The 25,934-nt window shown below is 38.7% G+C and overlaps 1 protein-coding gene across 1 annotated transcript in view; it reads left to right on the top strand.

The window, feature by feature from the left end:
* The window catches only part of SLC35D1 (solute carrier family 35 member D1), a 44,782-nt gene extending 32,045 nt beyond the window's left edge, over positions 1 to 12,737 (top strand). The window contains exons 11-12 of the mRNA XM_032137514.2: positions 8,110 to 8,192; positions 12,417 to 12,737. Of these exons, the coding sequence (XP_031993405.1) occupies positions 8,110 to 8,192; positions 12,417 to 12,525 (192 nt within the window). The 3' untranslated portion in view covers positions 12,526 to 12,737. The remainder of the gene's footprint in view (positions 1 to 8,109; positions 8,193 to 12,416) is intronic.
* The last annotated feature ends 13,197 nt before the right edge of the window (positions 12,738 to 25,934 follow it).

A 25,934-nucleotide genomic window follows, 5' to 3' on the forward strand; every position in this document is an offset into this window, starting at 1 on the left:
TTTTTTCCTCTAGTCTCCCGTTTTTACCAAAGATAAATCATAGTAGGATCAATTTATTTGTAAACTAAGTTTTAGTCTTATTATACTTGGCCTGCTTATTGTATAAAGTGTAATAAGAATAGTGATTGGCCATATAGGCTCTTCTTAGATTAGTTTTGTTGGAGCTTTTTAATAAGGAATCTTAGATTATTAGACTTTTAAAAGCCTCAAGGCCAGGAGGCTAAGCCAAGGATTTGCCACCAGACTCTAATACCTGTAACAAATTGGGTGAATCTTTCTCCTTTTGATATCATAAAATAACTTGAGATCCCTTGGCCTGTCAGAAAGTTACATTTTTTATCACAGGTCAGGAAGCTTATAAAGGAACTGTGTAGCCAAGGGTCTTTTTACTGGCTTTATAAAGTCAACTTTAATTTCTTAAAGTAGTCTGGTCATATCTGAAAATATGTTATTTTAGTGAAAGCCTTGGCAAAATAACCAGTGTCTCTAACTGTGTCCTGTTACAAAGAAAACAGATGTGTATTGAACTTATCTAAATAATTATATTCTGATAAGAGTATTTATAGTTTTTAAATTTGGAGAAATTAGTTAGAAAGATGTTTTATATTTGTCCACAAAGTATAGTTTACCCAATTGTTGTAAATTATAAATAGTATAAAAGAAAAAAAAGTTTTTTGACTCTGGAAAACACAGCATTTTTTTTGAAGTCATAAAAATTAGTCTTTTACTAATGCAATTCCATGTAATTCTTATTCTGCTGGATGTTAGGTTAGCAATCCTCATGAATACTTCAGTTTGTTAACTAGAGTACTGAAAGTTTTTACCTAGTCTAATGGTCTGATCAATAAAGTTACCAGAAACCTGTATTTACAGCTACTTATCAGGGTCTTTTTTATTAATTTCTCTGAAGAAGAAGCAAATTTTGGACTCTACCCGATTGTAAACTGCATTTTGAGAAGAATCAAAGTAAAACAATAATTGTCAATGCACAACAAACATCTTAGAATAGTTATACAATTGACAAGGAAATTTGATTATTTCATTGGCATATACCAATTTAACATAATTATTACTGATAATATATCTGAAGACATTTCAAATCTTTAGGAATCTCATACAGGTTTAGAACATATATTAATAACACATTTATATAAATATAACACAGAGAAAGTTAAGCACCTTCTTTTTAATGATTTCCATTTGATTTTAACATACTAAATAAGACTAATAGGTTTTTCTTGGACTTCTAGGGGCCCTATTATCTAAAAAGGTAGTTTGAGGTCAAAAAAACTGAATTTGAAATTTTGATTTGGGGAAATATGTCAGATAACAAAGGTTTAAAACAGGATTACAGGCCACTAAAAGATATTTATTTAGTCAACGTGATAATTTAAAGATTTTAAAAAGCAAAACCTTTTACTCTTGGTGGAGACTTACAAGACATAATAAAGATACCATGAGTCATACTGAATCTGTTTTTCCCTCTACCCCCTCTTTGTTTTTTGTAATTTATTTAGAAGGTAAATAAAATTTTAAAAATTATTTTTTATTAATACTACATGAAAATTTTGTTTGAAAGAGAAAACTGCCTGGGCTTGGTGGCTCACGTCTGTAATCCCAGCACTTTGGGAGGCCAAGGCAGGGGGATCACTTGAGGCCAGGAGTTTTAGACCAGCCTGGCCAACACAGTGAAACCTGCTTCTACCAAAAAATACAAAAATTAGCTGAGCATGGTGGCATGCACCTGTAGTCCCAGCTGCTTGGGAGGCTGAGGCAGGAGAATCGCTTGAACCCAGGAGGCAGAGGTTGCAGTGAGCTGAGATCACACCAGTGCACTCCAGCCTGGGCAATAGAGTGAGATCCTGTCTCAAAAAAATCAGAGAAAATTAGATTTTATTTTTGTATTAGTATATTATTAACGTTAAAGTTAATTTTTAATAAAACCTTGTAAATAAATCTATTTAATTTTAGTTTGACCACAAGATTTTTGTACGTTTTTAAATAGCCTCTTAAATTTAAACATTTTTAAAAATTTTTATTTTTATTTTTTTAATTAAAAACTTTTTAAACGTTTATACTAGGCAAAATCTTTTTTATTTTTTTACAAAAACACATTTTTATGTGTTTTATAACCTTTTTTACGAAAAACACATTTTCCTTTTTGAATATACTTTGTATATGGAATTATTTTAGTATCTAGTAGTTTTAATTATATATATTAGTTATGATAGTATCTCTTAGTAACTCTTATTTTTAGTGAAAAACCTAGGAAATAAGTAATTTTAACTATATGTAGAGTATAAGACAAAGAACAGAGCTGTGAACACAATGCCTGGAGGAATTAATCCTCAGTATGGCCGAGAGACATGGTTGGGCTAGGGAGGACAGGACCTGGGTGTTGGCCCCAGACCTTTTTGTCTAGACATTAGAATCTAAAGTCTCAAATTTACAGACATAAGCTCACAGATAAATTAAGTAAGCATTAAAAATATTATAGAAGTAACAGTTCTGTGACCTTAAACATTCAGTAGAGAGAGTATAAACCTGTCTGATCAATGCAACCAGGCCAAAAAAAAAAACAAAAACTAAAAATTTGAAGACATTTTAATTTTATTTTACTAATAATTTTTAAACTTTTAATTTATTAAGGATTACTAAAATCACGTGAACTTGAAAATTATTTGGGCGTATTTAATTTGTGAGTACTAACTTATAAGTTAACTTGATATTATGTAGACAGTATATACACATAGACATGTATGTATAAAAATATAGATGGACACAGATAAAGACTTTATAGCTTTGGTTTTTAAATTTTAGCCATAAGACCAGTAAAATTCACTAGTTTAAAAGAACAGTTGGATTTAAACTCTTTGTCTTTGTAAGTGAAAAAGATTAAAGTTTATCTGCCTTACATGGCCCAAGCCCTTATTGTGTTTTAGAGAAAATAGGGTAGTAAATTATATTTTAAAGTGCAGAGAGAGAATTTATATTTTTTAAAAGGAGTTTGAATGTGTTAGTGGAAGATTAAAAATGGATGTCAAGGTAACAGACTTATAGGAACTTATCATAGGATTTTATAAGGGGACTAATTTTATTTAGAGGGGCATTGTAAAATTTAGTCTGTTTTTTAACTGGATCACTGAGCTCAAGGCAGAGCCCATTAAGCAACAGGGTCAACAAAGTTATCTATAGTTTTTAGGGCCTAATAATTAAAATATGTGGAAAGTAGGCACCGTTGAAAGGCAGAACACATAGAGCTTTACAAATGTAGAATTTTACTTTTACATTGAATCCCACATGCTCAGAAAGAAAAATGCCATGAAACCAGGTTATGCAATGCTTGTATAGTGTACTTTGATACAAAGACATTTTTAAAAGTATTTAAACTACATCTTTTAAATCTAAACTCACAAAGAAACAAGTAGTCTCTTGTAGTAATAATTGTTTACTGTAAACAGCTGTTAGCAGTCACCTCTAAAACTGTAGCTCTTACCATAGTGATGACTCACCACTCAGCTCACACACACACACAAGTCATGTTTCTCCCACAGTACAAGAAAGGGGTAGATGGCACCTTTTTTTGTGTTTCTTAAGGGATCTGAATCATTAGAAGCCCCTCTAGATTCTTTTATGTTGTACCAAAGACAGCAAAGAGGAGGAAGGCGGAGTAGGAAGGAATAAGAGTAAATGGAAGAAAAATATATATTTTTTGAGACATGGTCTCACTCTGTTGCCCAGGCTTTAGTGGCACAATCATGGCTCACTGCAGCCTTGACTTCCTGGGCTCAATTGATCCCCCCTTCTTAGCCTCCTGAGTAACTGGGACTACAGACACCTGTGAGCATGACTGGCCAGTTTTAATTTTATTTTATTTTTTATAGAAACAGGGTTTTGCCGTGTTGCCCAGGCTAGTCTTGAACTCCTGGGCTCAAGTGATTTGCTCACCTCTGCTTCCCAAAGTGCTGGGATTACAGGTGTGAGCCTCTGTGCCTGGCCCAATTTCTAAGACAGGAAGTAAAATTTAAGAGTCTAATTTTGAAAACATAATTTTAAGAGTTTTAGTCTACTGAAAAAAATTTAAGAACAGGATATATGTATATATATATCCAGGATATATGTTCTTAAATTATATATGCATGTATAATTTGAATATCAGTTTTTAATTAAGCTGAATTTTAACCACAGAGCTCTTTTTAAAAAATCTTTTAAAATCTATTATCAGATTGTAGCTGGGGGGACAAATGTGATATTTTTGCATTTTGAATTTTTTTTATTGAAGATACCTTCACAAGTGAAACTAGTAAGACTTAACCAAAGTTATGACTTAACTAAGGATGTACCTGGCATCTCTAAAGAGGTGAATGGGTACCCCAAAAAGTCAAAGTCACATGAATATTGAGCCAAAAGGGGCTGATTCTCTGACCAGGAATTGAACCCAGGCTATGGTGGTAGAAATGTACAACTTGAATTACCAGCCATAAAGTACAGCAGCCTTTATTGTGAATCCCACAGGGGATCTAAAGCAGAGAGTGTGAGCTTACAAAAGATTTTAACTTTGTTTTAGGTCAGATTTTTGCTCTTTTAATTTTGTCAAGAGAAAAATTTTTAAGACTAACCATGACACTATTATGTGTCTTCTAAAAAAATTGTGACCTTCTCATCAATTGTTTAGAATAAGAAATCTCTTAAATTTTTTTTTTTTTAATTTAGGAGTCTAATTTAAAGGATCCATCTTTTGGCTGTTGAATTTTTAATGGTGTCCTTATTTTAATAGTGACTCAATCTAATAGTCTCTCTGTGGAAAACCTAGGATGTAATTTTTTAGGTTTAGAAATGTTTTCTTGGAAAGGGCATAGAATAGCCTATCCCAAAGTTCCCATGCACCCCCCCCCCCCAAAAATGTATTGCCAGGAATAGGCTCAGATAGTGAAAGATTCTAATTATCATAGATGGTCTCCAGTAACCCACAAATATGTGGGGTACCACCAGTCACAGACCTGTTAATCTGTGACAGTAAGTAGGCCCTCATGGGACTGGACTTTTTTAGTACTAACCAGGCAACAAAGGTTGAGATGACAAAAGCCCCTTGTAGATGAGACTTTTTATGACAGACTGTCCTAAGAGCTTGACACATTTGGAACAAAGTCTTGGGTTTCTAGCCATTTTTAGGCTGGCCACCTGACGTGACTCAGAAATCATGCCCCCAGATGGCAGAGACCAAAAGAGAGTGCTTCCACTTGATCAGAAGTCAAACTTTCAAGGGCATAAAATGACAAGAGAATCTCAAGCAGTACCCTAATTTTTAAGACAGAGCAACACAGAAAGACAAAGATAAAGGAAAAGACTATTTTGAGGAAGAAAGGAATCAAACAATTTGAATATTCATGCCACAGAGAACCAAAAGCTATAACCAAGACTTGTCACACAAATCTTTTTCTCCCATTAATCAAGATTTGGGCTCTGTAGCTCTATAGGTGGGTGTGGTGGCTCAACTCCTATAATCCCAGCACTTTGGGAGGCTGAGGCGGGTGGATTGCCTGAGCTCAGGAGCTCAACACCAGCCTGGGCAACATGGTGAAACTTCATTGCTACCAAAAATACAAAAAATTAGCCAGGCATGGTGGTGCACACCTGTGGTCCCAGCTGCTTGGGATGCTGAGGTGGGAGGATTGCTTGAGCCTAAGAGGCAGAGATTGCAGTGAGCTGAGATTGTGCCACTGTACTCCAACTTGAGAGACAGAGTGAGACCTGGTGGCAAAAAATTAAAAAAAAGATTTTGGAGAGGAAAAAGAGACTGATTGTTTTTTTACCATCCACTTGACCAGATTCCACAGGGAGAAAGAGGTCTGGAGCCTGGCTGGTAAGAAATTTTTATCCTTATGCTGGCTGGTGAGGTCCTGGATTATCTTTGCTGCAGCTTCCAAAAGAGCAGAACAGCTTTGGTGACCCTGCTTACTGCGTCAAAACTGTAGGGACGAAGGGAAAATTTGCTTAAAAATCAGCTCACAAAAGACAGACTAGTAAAAGAAAAGGTATCTAATTTATTAATGTGTATATGGAGAATATTGCAGAGTGACTACCTAAACCCCCAGTGGAGTGTAGAAGCTTATATACTCTCTTGAAGTTACAGAAAGAATGGGGGCTTAGATTGGGCAAAATAGGTTATAGGAGGGAGAGAAGAGGAGGCTTGGCTAGCAAAAGTGGTCTTGTTATACAGATGAAACCTCACAGGTAGCAGCCCTTGGAGAGAATAGATGATAAATGCTTTTTTAGACCTTGAAAGGTGTCAGACTCTCAGTTAATGTTTCCTAGATCTGGACAAGGGGAGGCCTGGCTGCTGTCAGTGTAGATTTTTCTACAAATGTAAATTTCCCTCACAAAAGACAGCTTTGCAGAGCTACTTCTTTTTGCTGGCTTTCTGACAGCTATCTTAATTACTGTATGTTAAAGAAAATATTTGGGGGTAAAATTTTTTGATTTCCTGCAACCCCAAATCTGAAATCCAAAATGCTTGCTCCAAAATCTAAAACTCTTTGAATGCCAACATGATATTCAAGGGAAATAATCATTGAGGCATTTGGATTTTTGAATTTGAGATATTCACCTGGTAAGTGTAGTGGAAATATTACAAAATCTGAAATCTGAAATATTTCAGGTCCCAACTATTTGGGACCTGATAAGGGATATTCAGCCTCTAGTTTAAATTTTAGAAACTTATTTTTTGTTTTTATGGTCTTAGGATAATTAAAAGGGAGCCAGAAGATGTTTGCACCTGGGAGTGTCAGAAGTGATTTTAGGTATAATATCTTGAGATGACTTCCCATGTGTTTTCTTAAGATACCAAGGAAGATTCCTCTAAAAACAGTCATTATATTGGTAAAGTCCCCACCATTCCCTTTTTTCCATTTTAGAAGAAGAGGCAAAGATATTTTAGGTTCTGGGGGTGCATGTGCAGGTTTGTTACGTGGGTAAATTGTGTGTCACTGAGGCCTGATGTACAAACAGTCCTGTCACCTAGGTAGTGAGCATGGCACTCAACAGCTAGTCTTCCAACTCACACCCCCCTTTTACCCTCCCACCTCAAGTAGCCCCCAGTGTCTATTGCTCCCATCCTTGTATCCATGTACATTCAGTGTTTAGCTCCCACTTTCAAGTGAGAGCAGGTGGTGTTTGGTTTTCTGTTCCTACGTTAGTTTGCTTAGGACAATGGCCTCCTGCTGCATCCATGTTGCTGCAAAGGACATGATTTCTTTCTTTTTTATGGCTGCATTGTACTCCATGATGTATATGTACCACATTTTCTTAATCCAGTCCATCATTAATGGGCATCTTGGTTGATTGCATGTCTTTGCTACTGGGAATCATGCTGCAGTGAACATAAGAGTACATGTGTCTCTTTGGTAGAACAATTGATTTTCCTTTGGGGATATAACCCAGTAGTGGGATTGCTGGGTCAAATGGTAGTTCTCTTTTAAGTTCTTTGATAAATGTCCACACTGCTTTCCACAGTGGCCGAACTAAATCTACATTCCCCCCAGCAGTGTATAAATAAGCATTCCTTTTTCTCCCCAACCTCGCCAACATCTGTTGCTTTTTGACATTTTAATAATAGACATTCTGACTGCTATGAGATGGTATCACATTGTGGTTTTGATTTGTATTTCTCTGATGATTGGCGATGAGTCTTTTTTCATATATTTGTTTGCTGCATGTATGTTTTCTTTTGAGAAATATCTGTTCATGTCCTTTGCCCATCTTTTAATGGGGTTGTGTTTGTTGAATTAGGTTGCTTATCAATTCTGGATATTAGACCTTTGTCCAATGCATAGTTTGTGAATATTTTCTCCCATTCTGTTGGTAGTATTCTTCAGTATTGGCAAAAGCATTTATCTTCTGGAGAAATCGATTGAGAAGAGGCTAATGTCACTGATTCCTTTATAGTGTTCTTCCTTATACTCTGCTCTTATTAGGGTTGGTGGGTTTTTGTTGTTTGTCTTTTGTTTATTTGTTTTTGTATTTTAAGGACAGATATTTGGATGAGTTTTATATATATGTAAGAAGCTCAGTTAAACCTATGTAACAGTATATTACTATTTTTATTTTTAGAATATATTAATAACTTATATTGGAATGGTCTTTGGTGGAGATTATATTTTCACGTGGACAAACTTCATTGGTTTAAATATCAGGTAAGTAAAAATATTTAATTAAATTGAAAAATCGGAATTGGATATTCAAATAGTGTCACAATAAGGTTAGGCTATTAAATTAATGGAACATTTATTCATTATTAAACATGTGGAATGCCTTCTATGTGCTACATATTTAATGTCTCTACATAATGCTTTTTAAGAAGCAGGGAGAGGTTGGGCATAGTGGCTTATTCCTATAATCCCAACACTTTGGGAGGCTGAGGTGGACAGATTGCTTGAGCCCAGGAGTTTGAGACTAGTCTGGGTGACATTGTGAAACCCTGTCTCTACAAAAAAAATTACAAAATTACCTGGGCTTGGTGGTGGACGTCAGGACTGTTGTTCCCTGGCCACGGGGTTGCTATATTGAAAGCATTTTTAGTGTATATTTTTGGAATGGATATCTCATTGTCGGGGGCTAATGAATATGTCCATGACTGTAGGTTTAGGAGAAGTAGACTGTGTTTGCCTTGCTTTTGAAGATCGAAAGTGGATCAGAGCAGATGAAGTAGATTTAGTAGATTCAATAGATTTGGAAGCAGTTCGGCACATTCCAGTCAGATTTGCAGTATCCTAACAAGGCCCCTGTCTCAGGAACCGTAGCTTTGTCTTTTTCTTCTGGTTGTCTCCCAGCTGTGTCTGCCACAGAGGTCTCTGTGAGTTAAGAGTTGGTAGTGCCACTTTGGGAGGCCGAGGCAGGCAGAAAAAATGAATATTTAGGATGATCTAATGTATTAACACCAATTTCATAGTACCAGAAGGTATCAACTTTAATGTGAATATTTATGGAGCCAGTAGATTAGTTAAAGGGTCTCTGTGTGAAGTAGTAGAAGATCCTGATTTAGCATCGTTTGGTAGTGATGTATAAAAATTCAGATATAACCCCTCTCCCCTTCAAATCTGGGCTTTTCCTCATTTTCCCTTTCCCTTCTTCTAGTTTTCCCCTTCCCCAAAGCTGCTAGAGAGCAAATTATAGTTCCTTTCCAAAGTGTTTACTCATCACTGCGTCACACATAGTATGCTCGTTGATGAATATTCAGTTCTCTCCAGGTGGTTCATGAATTGCCCTTTCTGAAAATCTGTATTTGATAATGATCGAGTCAGTAATAAAGACGAAATTAAAAATATTTTATCGTTGCCTCAAGTTACAACCATGTGGCAATAGTGTGCCCCCTCTTTCATAATGTTACATCTCCTTGCTCTATGGTCTGAATGTTTGTGTTCCCCCAGTTTGCTGAACTCTCAACTCCCAAAGTGATAGTATTCGGAGGTAGGGCTTTGGGGGGTGATTAAGTCATGGAGTTGGCATCCTCATGAATGAGATTAGTGCCCTTATGTAAGAGATCCCAGAGCATGATGAGAAGATACTGTCTGTGAACCAGAAAGAGAGCCCTCTCTAGACACTGAACCTACCTTGATCTTAGACTCCCCAGCCTCTAGGACTGTGAGAAATAAATTTCTGTTGTTTATAAGCCACGATTTATGGTATTTTGTTATAGCAACCCAAATGGAGTAAGACGTTTATACTTATAGTACCTTACCTTTTGTCAGCAGTACATCTCCCCTCTGGTCTGTGAGTGTCAGGGCTGACAGGGAAGGTAGGGGAGAAGAGAATGAAGAGAAGATTATCCGCGTAATCTCTAATCCTCAGACAAGCTTAGATAGATAACATTATTCTTATTTGATGAATGCAGAAATGGATTAATTAATTTGCCCAGGGTCACATAGCTAGTGTAGATTGAACATCTGTGATCCAAAATGCTCCAAAATCTGGAATTTTTGAATGCTAACAGGACGCTCAAAGGAAATGCTCTTTGGAACATTTCAGATTTGGGATTTGGATGCTCGGCTGGTAAGTATAATGCAGATATTCCAAAATTTGAAATTGGAAACACTTCTGGTCCCAAGCATTTTAGATAAGAGATACTCAACCTATAGTGCATTCAGGATTTGAACCAAGACCTAACTGTAGAGTCAATGTTTTTTTAATACACTGACTATGCTGGGAATATAGGGTCTGGAATTATCATTAGGGCTAAGCCTGGAATAAATTCCAGGACATTCTTTGTCTTCTTCTATCCTGTGCTTCCCCAGTATTCCTATCCAGTTTAAATAGGGTTAATATGAACATCAAAGATCATCTTAACAGGAAAAATGAGAAAGCATTTTTATTTTTTAGGTTGTTGTGGGAAGGGGAAGCTAGAGGAAGGTAGGATGAAAGAAAGGAGAGGTAGCCCTTCTACTTTGTTTTGGGTTGGGTTTGGAGGCAAAGGGAAATTGATTGTTATGTGGATGGATGTACATGCGAACTTTAAAAAACTTTTAGCTTCAGTCAAAAAAGACTTCAGTAAGCCATCTTCTTGGGTCCAGGCCAGCTACCAGGGAAGTAATCTACCTGAGGTACTAGAAAAACCAGAAAAGTTTCTAGGAGAGTCATATCAAATTCCAGAAAAAATTAAATGGGAAAAAGCTGCTAGATGAAGCTCTATGAACATTGGCATAAGAATTGGGTTCATGCTAGGCGCAGTGGCTCACACCTGTGATCCTAGCTCTTAGGGAGGTAGAGGTGGGAGGATAGCTTGAGCCCAGGAGTTCACGACCTGCCTGGGCAATATAGCGAGACCCTGTTTTCCACAGAAAGGGGGGAAAAAGACAAAAAAAGTGTAAGAATTGGGTTCATGAGGCCCCTTTCCTCAAGTGGGGTGATAGGGGATACTCAATTCAGCAGTTGCCGAACTTACTGTGTTGCTAAAAAGTGCCAGGCCAATTGCAAGAGACTCTGTACAGCTAAAAGAATTAAGTCCATGGGAAATTAACAAGATGATAAGGACAAAGTGAGGATGGATAACTAATATTCAGTGGCACAAGGGTCATAAGGGAGGCAGCAGTTGGAGTGGAGAAAGACTAACCTAGGTTTTATTCTGGTTCATCATTAGGATGCTTTGTGACCCTGAGCAATTTATCTTATGATTCTGGGACTTTCCTCATCTATAAAATGGACACCTTGGAGGGATATTATACCTTGCAGGAATATTGCGAAAACAGGAAATGTAAATAAAATGCTTGACAGGTAGACTTTAATAATTTGATTGTTCTTAAGTGCTGTGAGGTGCAGATGAGAAAAAGGAAGAATTTGGTTGGGAAGCTTAAATTGGAAAAGGCTTTATTTTGGGTTGATTGGAGTCTCAGAGAATGGCTAGTATTATGCGAGCGTGTGCAGTAAAGAACAAGCGCCAGTGCCTGATCCCGCTTTCTTCCTAGTGGGAACAAGAGCTAGGCATCTCTCACCCTTCTGCAGCTGGTCTGGGGCTGACGTCAGAGCCCAGAGGAGAACAGAACTAATTTTAAATAAGCGGCAAGTTCATGAGTCAAGTGGTCAGGCAGAAGATGAGGGCCAAAACCAGGGCGGAAGAATTGGAGCCCAGGTCAGGCATCCAGCTCGCTGAAATCCAAGGGAGTCCTGGGTGGCAGTCTCAGTGGAAGAGCCAGGGAGGGCAGGGCAGGAGTGGTCGGATCTGTGAGCTCCTCCAGCCTACTTTCCACTTAGTGAATAGGGTAGGAAGCTGTGTATCCTAGGTGAGTTTGAGGTCCCCACAGAGAATGAACCAAGTAATCACTGTCACCAAAGAGGGATCCTTCCTGGTGGTAGGTGCGATGGATAAGTGAGGGGTACCAGCAACCACCTGTCATAGGCTGATGGCCCAGATAAGTTCCCCACTGTGAACTTGCTTTTAGTCAGAGAAAAATCAGCTCTGTGAATCTCCTAGGGTCTGCATATTTAACTAATTTGGGATGTTTCCTATTAATGCCTATTTTTCAAAATGCAAAAAAATACAAGTAAAAATTTACCTGTAATGTCAGCATCCAGCTGTAACCACTGTTAATAATTCTTGGTGTGTTCCTTACAGACTTTTGTCTATTCCAGTGCATATTGATATACATATTGATGTTCATTTAAATAAAATGGGATTAGACAATGCTTGATGTTTTATGATACATTTTATCATAAAGATTTAAACTGTCTTATAAAATTTAATGTGTCAATGCTTGTTTTTATTTTATACCATTTTAATAGATGCATAGTGCTTCATTGTATGAATTTCCCCACTGTGAAACTTTACCCTTCATCTAATTTTTTGGTGTCAGTTTTTTTAACAAGTAGAGTGTTTACACTAAAACCCTCCCTTCCTCCATCTCTGATAGTGGTTTTCTGTTTTGCAGCATTGCTGGGAGCCTGGTGTATTCCTATATCACTTTCACTGAAGAGCAGCTGAGCAAACAGTCAGAGGCTAATAACAAGCTGGACATTAAGGGGAAAGGAGCAGTGTGACCAGAGGATTGCTTCATCCGATACGTAGGCCTAAGTTTTTAATCAACTCAGAACACTGGCAATTCCTACACAGACACTGAGGTGTCTTGATTATGGAGGAAATAACCATTCCTTTGCACTTGTACAATCTGAGGATTGATTGCTGCCTTTTAAAATTTTATGATGAGAGAAACTTATAATTGACTCTATTTTAAATATGTTATTTGAATTAATTTATATCAGACTGGAAAATGTACTGGGCTTTTTAATTTATTTTTCTTCTATGCCGACAGTGAAACATCAGTGTTTCGAAAGTGTTTTATTTCATAATTTGATATCCAGGTGTCCCTGAGAGCTGCATATATAATGTTTGCCAACTGGAGCTTCATCATTCAAATTGTTGCTGCATCTGGAGGCAGTTTAGCCTTTCCTCTGCTGGAAATGCAGACGAATATGTGAAATTTCTCTTCTTTGAATCTTATTTCTTATGATTGCATTGTCTTCATCATATCATCATTCCATTTGCCAAGGAAAACAACTTTGGCACTATAAAAATATGTGGGGCTTTGAAGTGTGTTGCTATCTATGTTGGCTTCCCTGACTTTCATAGGATGAGCAGAGTGCATTCCTTGAAAACATGTTCTTTTTTTGTTGTGTAGAATGGGGATAATGAAGGGGGTGAGAAAGTAGGCCTTTTACTAATTTTTCATCTATTTGATTTATTGATTCAACTAAAATGTTTTAAGTATATGTGCCAAGCATTGTGCTAAATGCTGGGGATACAGAGATGTTTGCAGAGGTAGTTGAAACATCTCACTCCTGCCATAGTGACTGAGGTAAGGTTGAGAATTTAGCTCTGTTAATCCATTCAGAAGATGTCACTAGGAGTAAGTTGTTTCAGCACTCAAAAGCTGCAAATCTGTAAATTGGATTAAAAACACCTGCCCTACCTACCCGGCAATAGTGTGAATCCAAATGCTGCAATGTGAGATGAGGTACAAGTAAAGAGCTGTGTTTTGTAAACCAGTGCAGCTCAGCATTGACTCCCTCTCTAAGTGAGAATTGCAGACAGGCACGTCTGTTTTCCCTTGCCTCCTTCCTTTGGGTTTGGTTGCTCTTTGGATGAATATGATGAGGTCCCACATTTCTGAATTTATTGGTTTGAGGGGAAAGGCTGGTTAGACGTCTTTGTATTGTCAATGGTTGGTTTTTCTCTGGCAGTGTCAGTGTTAGAGCTATCATCTTCCTTCTTAAATGGCATGAGCAATGAGCAAACTTCCCTCCTTTCAACATTCTCACCTACATCATATGTCCCTTGGCTCATCTACTGAGCTTGCCAACTCTCAAAACCAATGCTGCATTTTGGGAGAGCAGCTGTGAATGGGCACTGCCTAAATTGCCTCTTGGGGTAATCTGGAAGGTGGAGGTGTTAACTCAAACATAATCCTATGACTTGACTCAGAGATATCCATTGACTTTGAGGATTAGTGTGTTTGCTCAGGCCAGTTGTGCAGCCAGTGTGCAAGAGATTTGGTACCTTTGCACTAATGCACACACCAGTGTCTGTTTCATTGGGTTTGGAATCCACTGGACTCTGTTGAACTAAACAGTTAGGGTTTTGATTTTTTTTTTTGATTTGCAAATTTATATTGAGATCATTTTCATATTCCTGTCTTTCTCTTTTGGTTTGTCTTTACTAAAGCTTGGCTGGTGGTGCTGTGTCCCTAGAATTATCCCTGCAGCCAACTCCCAAGTTACAAGCTTCATTAAGAGCCTTAGACTCACTTTTTTCTAGCATCTTCTGACCTGAGAAAATTCCACTGGGAGTAAAGGATATTATCTTATGTCATATGGGTCTTACTCTCCCTATTTTACCAATGAGAAAACAAAACTCAGAGAAGGATGACTTGCTAACACATCAAACCCATGTCCTTTTTATTGAACTATGCGGCTATTTAATTAACCGCCCTTCCCCTCTGAGGGAGTAAGGAAACAGATTCTGAGTTCACTTGAGCACTTTCAAAAAAGCAAGCAGTTGATTGAATTTGGTGTCAGAGAGGAGCATGCTTTGCAAATCAGGAAGAGTGACAGGTTACCCTGTCCTGGAACCCTTATCCCACTTCCAGGCTGACTTTACTTGGTAATGCACTTCTGGCTGTAAATGTTGCCAACACTTCCTGGTTTTGCTTAGGTACAGTGAAAGGGCATAGTGAGAGCTATTTTTAGTGATTCTGTTCCTTCTGTCAGCAACATGAAGGAGGGACCTTTGAATAATTTTTGTTGTAGAATATTTCTTCATGAAAGGCTTTTGGGTGTCTTTAACAGGTGTTGGGCTAGAGCCCCACCAGGAGTTGAACTGCCTCTTGGGGGTCATGTTCCCTAGGAGATCTGTCACCTCTTCAGGAGTATTTGAGAACATTGTGTAGTTACAGCTTCACTAAATGCACGTGACAGGCTTCTGTGCCTTGGGAGCCCTGGCTTATGCTGAAACTTCTGGCTGACCAGAGCAGTACAGCAACTTCTGCCCTGTCTGTGTTCTGCTTCCTGGATGCCTCCTTCAGCCGCTAACCAGCATTGCAAGATGGAGCAGGGTGAACAAGCTGGAGACTGAATAGTCTTTTGGAGTTTGTGTTTTGATTATTGCAGGCATGTTATAATATGCTGGGGATTTACCTGGTACTGTGGCACCTCCCAGAAAGTCTGGTTTTTGCCCCGTGTTTGATATTTACTAGGCAGAAATTCTTTGTCCTGTTAACTGCCTCTTGGGAGAAAAAGAGGCAATACAGAGTTAAATCCTTAATTTGCCCACTGAGACAGATGAGCTGTGGTATTCCAAAAGACAAATTCTATGACTAGTGGCTCCTGTTCAATGTAGGTGAGGCCCTCTTTGGCCAGTCTGCTTCTAGTCAAGGCTAAATGGATTGGAATAACCCTAGTTGGCCAGGCCACACATTGCCACCATGTCCCGTTGAGTTTTAATTGCCCCATGTGGCTGTGGACTTTATGAGTCAATCATTTATAGGCTCCAGTTTGCACCTAGTTTTTTTTTTAAAAAGTGCATTTACACGCTTTTGGTAGTCCTGTTTTATCAAGAATCCATGGAGGGTTTTGGTCAGTACAGTTGGTGCAGGATCCTCACGGAGAAACAGTGGAGTTTCACATTGAATTGGTTTGAAATGGCACCCCAGGACTTTGGGCCTGCCTTGCTTTACAGCCTCGTTCAGTGAGCAAAGATTTAGTGAGCAGCTGTTGTATGCCAAGTATTTTGCTAAGCTCTGGAAAAAAGATAAACAAGACATGGTTCTTGCTTTCAAGGAGTGTGTAATTCTTTCGCCAGATATTGTAACCTGGACCCTGAGTGGGAGAAAGGAGACAGATGAAAGGAGTCCATGATTTTGTAACCAAGAGCTGCCTGCACAGTTATGAGTATCACTGATTTTAGGGGTGCCCCACACAGCTAAAGCATTTTTTTAATCTGAGAGGACTTTTGTAACTCATATTAGTTAATCTTCTAGCTCTGAGATAGCAACACAGCTCTTAGAATTCTGTAAGTAGCTTGAGGCCTCCTCCTCTACTGTAGATGTTCTTGCTTTCCCAAAACTGTAAGTTCGGTTTTCCCTATGAACAAGACTGTAATTGATTTTTCTCTCCCTGAGGAAAAAAGTTCGGAATAAATGAGACATGGATATGAAACTACTTAGCCCAATGCCTGGTACATATTAGGCACTCAGCAAATGTGGCTACCATGTCATTATTTCATGGTGAGACTCAAGGCAAAACAAGATTCTTAATTTATGCTCCGTAAATGCTAGAGGCTTGGACAATATGGTATATCCTGAAAAACAGGACCCTGTATCTCATTGCCTCTAGAATCCTTAGGTAGCAGTTTCTGTTCACTGTCTTTTCTTTTTTAAAAATATCTACTGGACATAATTATGGCCATTACATGATGCAGGTGATTCTACCTATTTTTAAAAAAGAACAAAATTGCTTTTATATTGTGATGGTACATTTTAATAAAGGAAAATTATTTTCTTGCCCCTACTCCCCCTCCTTTTTTAAAAAAAAAAAAAAAGAAAAGTCTTGCTCTGTCGCCAGCCAGGCTGGAGTGTAATGGCATAATCATAGCAGCTCACCACAGTCTCAAACTCCTAGGCTCAAGTGATCCTCCTGCCTTAGCCTGCTAAGTAGCTACAACTATAGGCATGTGCCATTACGCCTGACTCGTTTCTTCCTTTTTTTTTTTTTCTGGTAAAGACAGGGTCTCACTCTGTTGCCAGACTGGTCTCAAACTCCTGGCCTCAAGTAACCCTTCTGTCTCAGCCTCCCAAAGTGCTGGGATTACAGGTGTATGCCACATGTCCGGCCAGGAAAATTATTTTCTATCCTAAAGAAAGATAATTACATTTTAGAATGGCAATTCAGTTAAGTCTTTCTCAGTTTCTCACCTTAAGATGGCTCCTGGAAAGGCCAGCGTTCCTTTTCTCCTCTCTGAATTGAAAGCACTTGACCCCATGCTGCCCCTGCTTCCAGGCCTGCCTCAGTTGTCATATACTGTGAGTCCCTGGCACCATTACAGTTTTCTAAGCCAGTCTTCTAGGTCTTACTTTCAGGATGCTGCTTCATGGTATGAGGATATAGTTTACAGTGTTGTAGTTTTTTTTTTTTTTTTTAAAGCTTTGTTCTTTGAAAATACTTTTTAGAAAGAAATCTACTGGTTAGATTTATTGTCTCACAAAAATGTTTTTAGAGATTATTTTTTTCACAAATGTTTTCTTTCTCATGCTGATGATCAACTGATTTTTGTCTACAGGTGTTAGCTTCTCACAGTATTTTTTCATTTTAGAGTCTATTTACCAAATGACCATTTTTAGTGTTAAAAGGTACTGAGGAATTGAGGTATGTAAATCAGGTGACATAAACATGAAAATTATGTGCCTAAATATTTTTGTAATGGTGTAAAATAAATACTTTTTCCTGAAAACAAGTATTAAAATTCTTTTGTAACTGCATACAGAGACTAATCCAGAGCCAGAAGTCTGCTCATATTTTAGAGGTTGGCATCCTGTTAGTTGATTGAGACTCCGTATGTGGAAAATACTGTTTTCTATACAAATGCTTTTATGAATAGTACGTATAACTGAATATCCAGTGTCTTGTGGCATACTTGTGGTAAATTAGAAGGAAAGAAGTGCTAATCTTTCTGTTTTCAGGGCATTTCAGCTGCATTATCAGGTTTCCAAGCTTCTGAGTAGCTTTACTCATCAAGTAGAGACATTTTGGTACAGGCAGACTCAGCAGAGGTGGAAGCACATTAAGGTGTGTCAGAGGGAGAAGCATATTAAACCTTTTTTAAAGAAAAATATTGTGGTAAAATAGACATAAAATATACCATCTTAGACATTTTTAAGCATACAGTTTAGTATTGTTACATATATTCACGTTGTTGTTCAACCAATCTCCAGAACATTTCCTTGCAAAATTAAAAATCCATACCCATTAAACAGAAACTCACCATTATCCCCTCACCTCAGTCATCGATAACCACCATTCTTTATGTTTCTATGAATGTGCCTACTCTAGGTATTTTATATAAGTGGAATCGTACCATATTTGTCTTTTCGTGGCTGGCTTATTTCACGTAGCATAATGCCCTTGATGTTATTCCATGTTGTGTAACATATGTCAGAGTTTCCTTCCTTCTTAAGGCTGAATAATATTCCATTGTATATGTACCATTTTGTTTATCCAGCCTTTGGTTGATGGGTACTTGGGTTGCTCCTACCTCTTGGCTATTGTGAATAATTCTGCTATGAACATGGGTGTACAAATACTTTTCAAGATCCCACTTTTGTGTGTGTGTGTGTTTTTTTTTTTTTTTTTGAGACGGAGTCTCGCTCTTTCACCCAGGCTGGAGTGCGGTGGCGCGATCTCTGCTCACTGCAAGCTCCCCCTCCCGGGTTCACGCCATTCTCCTGCCTCAGCCTCTCCGAGTAGCTGGGACTACAGACTCCCGCCACTACGCCCGGCTAATTTTTTTTTTTTTTTGTATTTTTAGTAGAGACGGGGTTTCACCATGGTCTCGATTTCCTGACCTCGTGATCCGCCCGCCTCGGCCTCCCAAAGTGCTGGGATTACAAGCGTGAGCCACCGCGCCCGGCCGTGTTTTTTTAGACGGAGTTTCACTCTTGTTGCCCAGGCTGGAGTGCGATGGCACCATCTTGGCTCACTGCAACCTCTACTTCCCGGGTTCAAGTGATTCTCCTGCCTTAGCCTCCGGAGTGACTGGGATTACAGGCATGCACCACCACGCCCATCTAATTTTTGTATTTTTAGTAGAGACGGGGTTTCATCATGTTGGTCAGGCTGGTCTCGAACTCCTGACCTCAGGTGATCCACCCGCCTCCACCTCCCAAAGTGTTGGAATTACAGGCATGAGCCACTGTGCCCAGCCAAGATCCCACTTCCTTTTCTTTTGGGTATATACTCAGAAGTGAAATTGCTATATCATATGGTAATTCTAATTTTTTTGAGAAACCACTAGACTGTTTTCCATTATGGCTGGCCCATTTTAGAATCCCACCAAGAGTGCACAAGGGTTCCAATTTCTGCACATCCTCACCAACGCTTGTTATTTTCTGTTTTTCAGATTGTAGCCGTCCTAATGGATGTGATATGATAATCTTGTTCTGGTTTTGATTTGTGTTTTCCTAATGATTAGTGATGTTGAGCATCTTTTCATATGCTTGAGGTGTTGCTGAGTTGTAAGAATTCTTTATATTCTGGATTTTAACCCCCTTAGATATATATGTCTAAGGATATATATACACATATATATACACACATATATATAAATTATATATATAATTTATATATATTTATATATTTATATTTAAATATATATTTATATATATATTTAAATATATATATTTATATATTTATATTTAATAGTAACATAATATATAAATAACAATATTTATATTATTAAATTAATATATATTTAAGGATATATATATTTAACAGCTTCCCTCCTGTTTTCTAAGAATTTTGTAATTTTATGTCTTAAATTTAGATCTTGAATATATTTTTGATTTCTGTATATGTTGTAAATACATATTTAACCCCTTTAGATATAGGGTACCTGCATATATATACAGATACATCTTTATACATCTCTATATCTGTGTGTGTATATATATATACACACACAGAGATATATCTATATCTAAAGAGGTTAAATATATATATAGATAGAGATATATATCTAAAGGGGCTTAATTATATATATATATATATATATTTTTTTTTTTAACACAGAGTCTCACTCTGTTGCCCAGGCTGGAGCGCAGTGGCATGATCACAGCTCACTGCAGCCTCAATCTCCTGGGCTCAAGAAATTCTCCTACCCTAGCCTCCTGAGTAGTGGAGTAGAGGTGCATACCACCACACCCAGCTAATTTTTTTGCCATTGCTGCCCAGGCTGGTCTCAAACTCCTGGGCTCAAGCAATCCGCCTGCCTGGGCCTCCCAAAATGCTAGGATTCCAGATGTAAGGTGCTGTGCCTAGCCTCTTTATCAGTTATATTATTTGCAAATACTTTCTGTCATTCCACAGGTTACCTTTTCACCCCTTTGATTATATCCATTGACTTTGATGCACAGCAAAGTTTTAAATTTTTATGTAGTCCAGTTATTTACTTTTACTTTTGTTGCCTGTGCTTTTGGTGGCATATCCAAGATACGCTGGCAAATCCAATGTGAGTTTTATAATTTTACGTCTTAAATTTAGATCTTGAATACATTTTGAGTTAATTTCTGTATATGTTGTAAAGTAAGGGTCCAACTTCATTCTTTTCCATGTGGATATTTCATTTTCCCAACACCATTTGTTGAAGAGATTGTCCTTAACACATGTGTTTTAATCAACTTAAAAAAACCCTCTTAGAGTCTGATTTTTTTCTAATTTGTTGAAGTTAGAATTCATCTTTTTGATAGCTTCTTGTCTCACTTGGCTTCCTTGAAGCATAGGCTGTCAGTATTGGGCAACACTATAGATGATGCACTGCTGAGAGGAGAAAGCACAGAGCTAGTGCAATTGTGTACCCACAGTGGGTCAGCAGTTACCAGGTAACTTCAATTCTTCTTTCCTACAGTTCTCATCACTTGGGGCCTATGTATCCATTGGTTCATCCATCCATCAAGCCAGACTGAGTTCACTGGTGCCAGCACCCATCCTCTACTAGAGGCCTGGCATCTACAGATGAAGCTCAGAGAGGCCACACTTGCCCGGTGTGGTCAGAGAACCCGCATTCAAACCCCAATCAGTCTGACTTCGAACACCCTTGCTCTTCACCACCATGCCAGGTTCTCGTTTCCCTTAAGTCTGTCTGTAATAGACTTGGCAGCACCAAACACATCACTGCTCTATACTTGTCAAATGTTATTTTTCATTCATTGTTCACCCACTGTGGATTTAAAGCTTAAGCATGAGATGGTGGCTGGTTTAATCTGAGAAGGCAAAGCAGCCATGCTTTTCCAGCTGTGCTAAAAGTGCCCTCTTGTGGCAACACCTGCTTTTGGCAGCTAAATGATGGAAAGCAGTTTAAGAGGAAGGAAATTTACTGTACGTCAAATTTACAGTACGTCAGTGACGTAAATTTACTTTACGTCAGTATTTACTGACGGCCGACTATGTGCTTTCACTGGGTTGGGGCTAAAATGTGCCTTCTCATATTTGGTCCTTCCAGCACTTTACTGGTGTATAAATGGTGGCTTCAGCCAGGCTAAGGAATTTGTCCAACTTCACTCACATGAGAAATGTAAACCTGGACTGATTCCAAGACCCTGTTCTTTCTGAAGAATATATTTCATATACCATCCCTCGTTGTTAAAGAGGAGGGTTTCATGAAGAGTGCTTTATCATATCTGCCTATTTATCCTTCAGATAATGTTTTTCAGTGAACATTTTTGAGGACAGTGTCCACAAATGATGACAGAATTATGAAAGTATAGCTGAGATATGCATATGAATGTATGGGAGGAGGAATTTCATTCCACCTGGGAACGGTAGGAAAGGTTTCCTTGGAGAAATGGCATTTGAGCTGATTCCTGAAAAACAACTAGCATTTGCCTGAGAAAATACTGGCGGGGACAGCCCACCCACCTTCTAGGGCCTCTGTCCCACTCCTTGACTGGAGCGCATCTTTCCTTACAGTACGTGCCCTCATCTGTGTGGGTCTTCCTTGACCAGCCTATCTGAAATAGGCTCCCCTGCCCTCACCACACCATGTTCTCTTCTGTCCCTTATTTCATCTCCATAGCACTTCAAGCTCTATGAAGACAGAGGTTTTGGTCTGTTTTTTTTTTCTTTTTTTTAGCATAGCAGGGCAGAAGCATGGCCTCATTTGCATTTTAGAAAGATCACACCACCTGCAGTATTTGGATTGTATACTGTAGGTCAGAGGTTGGCAAATTCAGATGTCTCACAGGGGCCAGGTGTGAATGCCTAGAGTGAGTGGTGGGGCTTGGGGTGTATACCTGCTCAAAGGCATTGAAATAAAACAAAACATCTGCCAGCTAGACTTAGCCCACTGGCTACCAGCATGACTAAGTTGAACTACTACAGATGAGATTTGCACTATGACAGGATCACTGGGATTGCTGCATGGATGACTGTCAGGTGGGGATCACGGAAGGGCAGGACTGGAGGTGAGTGCTTCATATAGAGCAGGCTGTTGTGCTAGTGAGAATGATGAGGCCCTAAAGTACAGTTGTTTCTTTTTTCATAGAAAAGAAAAGGGATTTGAGTTATTTTAGGAATTAGAATTAACAGGTGATAAGACTTTTTTTTTTTTTTAAGTAAAGTTGTTTCTTTTTTTTTTTTTCCTAAATATGTCTTCAGGAGACCATTTTAACTTTGGGAACTTTTTTTTAATTAAGCATTTTATTTAATTATTTTCAAGAAACCACCTTAAATACTTAATTAAAACTTGAGGCCTGTATTGAAAACAAGTTTCCTAATAGTGTCCAGAACATTATTTGAAACACCTGTTTCCTCAACTAAGATTTAAAAATTTAATAATCCACTGTAGGATGCTGAATAGACTTCACTCATTATCACTTTGGATTTTTTTTCTTTTTTTTTTCTTTTTGAGACAGAGTCTCGCTCTGTCGCCCAGGCTGGAATGCAGTGGCGTGATCTCGGCTCACTGCAACCTCTGCCTCCCGAGTTCAAGTGATTCTCTTGCCTCAGCCTCCCGAGGAGCTGGAGCTACAAGCTTGTGCCACCACGTCTGGCTAGTTTTTGTATTTTTAGTAGAGACAGGGTTTCATCATGTTGGCCAGCCTGGTCTCGAACTCCTGACCTCAAGTGATCCACCCGCCTCGGCCTCCCAAACTGCTAGGATTACAGGCATGAGCCACTGCGCCTGGCCTGGATTTCTTAATATCTTATTGTTTTCATCATCCATCAGAATTACGAGTTCAGCTTCTCTCTGGATCGAACTGGCAGTTCTCAGGGTGCTGCGGCGCTAATAGTGACAAAGTAGACTTAAGATGGCCACGTGACACTGACAGTGAAGCTGATCATCTCCCCGGAGTCGTCAGGTGAACGGAACCTTTCCCTAAGGGCTCATGGCCCACCTGTGCTAGAGCTGAGAGTCCAGTGCTGCACATGGCCATCCCATGACCTAATGAACATCTAAGCATGCATGCTTGCAAACCTAAATGTTTTTAAAGCTGATTTTGATCTACCAATACAAGAATGCTGATTGTCCTGCATTTTAGGTAAACCAGTAAGTTTTGACCCAATTATTTTAACTTACAAAACATAATGGTGTACTTTCACCTAACCTCAATGCTTTCCGAGTATAAAAGGAGGAAATTTTTTGAGGTGACTAACTTACATTTCCAAGAGTTTTCCAAAAAAGTAATATTTGAAGTGTAGCAAGAAACAGAGTGCCTGCTATACCACAGTAAAAATACATGTATTGAGCCATGTTTACATGCTACACATTTTTTTAGCACCTTGCGTATTGACACATTTTAATCCTCTAAACAATCCTTTAAAGTTAGTCCTAGTGTTATTTTAGAGGTGAAACAAGCATGGGAAAGTTTTATTGTTGGACAGTGGTATTTGTGAGACAGTCTTTGCTTAGAATATAAATTTGCCTTTCTGTAAAGCCTATCTTTTTCTCTGAGGTCATGGAGCTTCCTAGAACAAGCAGTAAAGTATATGATGTTTGAGGGTGAAAGAAATGTCACAGTACATTTTATTTTATATCAAAATATATCTGAGTCCCCATCTTGCCTGCCACCTACCGGGAAATTCAGTCCCAGTTCTTCGCTAAGGTTACACAAGATCCAGGAGAATTGCCTGTGCGCAGAAGATACTAGAGGGACTCTTGTCTTCAGTCCATCATGGTCACTGCTGAACTCCTTAATGACCAACTCTGAGGTGTCCTTTGAAGGCAGATGGTACAACAAATTGCAAACTTTGCCCTGGTAATAGTTTCTACTACTGGAAGTTCCAGTGCCTAGAGTCCAACCTGTTTTGTACTCCATGTAGTCATTCCTCTGATGTCTTTCTAGAGAATGAAGCTCACATTCCTGCCATTCTCAGAGCCTACTAACATCTTTTTTCCAACTGGGGGAATTTCTCTTTTCTAGAGTTCAGAGTTGTGGGAAAAAGCTAGGAGAAAGATTGTTTGCAAGCAACATGTTTTCTATTCTACAACACACATCTTCCCTAAACATAAAAGACCTGACTTAGAAAAATAGGTAAACAAAATCCAGATCATTGGAAAGAGCAAGTCTTAAAACTTCTTAAGGTAGCTCAGTTTTATTTGTAAATTGGGGAAAATAACGTTGTGAAGATTGTTTTATAATTAGTGCCATGCTTTTAACAGCAATCACTTAACAACGGTAGATAATATTTGCAGTAGACTTGTTTTATCTGCCTAATAGTCTTTCTCTGTGACCAGCCTATTTTCCTTTTGAGGGAATGCATCTTCCCCAACTGTTGTAGCCAAATAAACCCAAAGGGTGCTGCCGTCTTATGATGAAGACCTACCTGCCTAACCGCAAAGACAAGTTGGGTAAAGGGTAGCTAATAGTATCCTACTTCTCTGGCCATCAGGATTGACTGGACAAGGGTTAAGCCCATGGCTCTAGCCATGAATACATGTGAGCCATTAAGTGCCATGAAGGAAAAGGATACAGGCATCCAACATTGTCAAAGAAGCTCAGTCTAAAGTTGTTGAACCTCGGACAAGTCATTTTTCCATTTTCGGCCTTAGATTTTCCCTTCCGTAAGACAAGAGGATTGAGTGAGAGATTCCAGAAGGACCGCATCTGGGCTTTGGCAGCCTATTCTCACTCACCTGCTGTATTTATAGGCTTCCGGTTGCTCTGCAGAAGGCTCATAGTGTGCAAGGTTCTGTTGTTGCTGCTATACAGGTTAGAGTGCACCTGCTAATTTGTCTGCCAGTTATGTAGAAAGTAAAGGCAGTTGGGACCAGCTGCCAAGTGAGCACCAGCAAAAATTTGAAAGCCACTACAAGTTTGCAATTCTGAAATCCACAGGGCTCTGAAAACCAAGCTTTTTCTTGTCGAATTTGGCTACAAAATCTGACCTGAAATTCATGTCAATACATTTTATTGAGGCCATATATCCAGCCATAGGTTTGTTTGAGAACGTGCTGTGGATGTGTTTTGAAATACCGCTAGCCACAAGAGTTTTGGATAAGCGATTGTAGACCTGTGCTATTACCTACCTGGTCATTAGCCAGCACTCTCTAGGGACAAAATATTTTCCTTATGAGGTATCTCATTTATAATCTCAACAGACCTACTGGCACCTTGGTATCATCCTTATTTTACAGACGGCCAGTTTAGAGATTTTGCTTACCACAGATTATACAGTAATGGCCAGATGAAGAGGAGAAATCTTGAAACGTGGCTGAATTTGGATGAGTGGGTATGGAAAAAGTTGGTATGACATAAAAAAAAAAAAATGTAAATATTTTGATTGGGAGGATTCTGAATAAAATAATATTTTAGGCTATCCCTTGGTTGAAATGGAGGAACAATATGAGGTATAGTTGGAGATAAGGAAATGCAAGGCCAGGTGCTGTGGGCTTTCAGCTCTTTGTTCTGGAATATTTAGAAGGACTAATAAACATTAATGTGACTCCAAGTATTAGATGAATCCACTGCTTTCCCCATTAAACTTATAGGATATACCTTGTGAAGACTAGCATGGATATGAATGACAGTGGTTCAGAAACACTTCCTAAGCTTGTCACGTAGATGATGAGTTGACTTTTTGACAAACTTTAGGGAAGGAAATAAAGGGCTCTGATACTGCTAGTATTCATGCCACAAAAATGGGACTGTGACTCTCTGTGGAACCCAGAGGGCAACTGGGACTCA

Source organism: Hylobates moloch, unplaced genomic scaffold (genome assembly GCF_009828535.3).
Source record: "Hylobates moloch isolate HMO894 unplaced genomic scaffold, HMol_V3 SCAFFOLD_18, whole genome shotgun sequence".
Taxonomy (NCBI): domain Eukaryota; kingdom Metazoa; phylum Chordata; class Mammalia; order Primates; family Hylobatidae; genus Hylobates; species Hylobates moloch.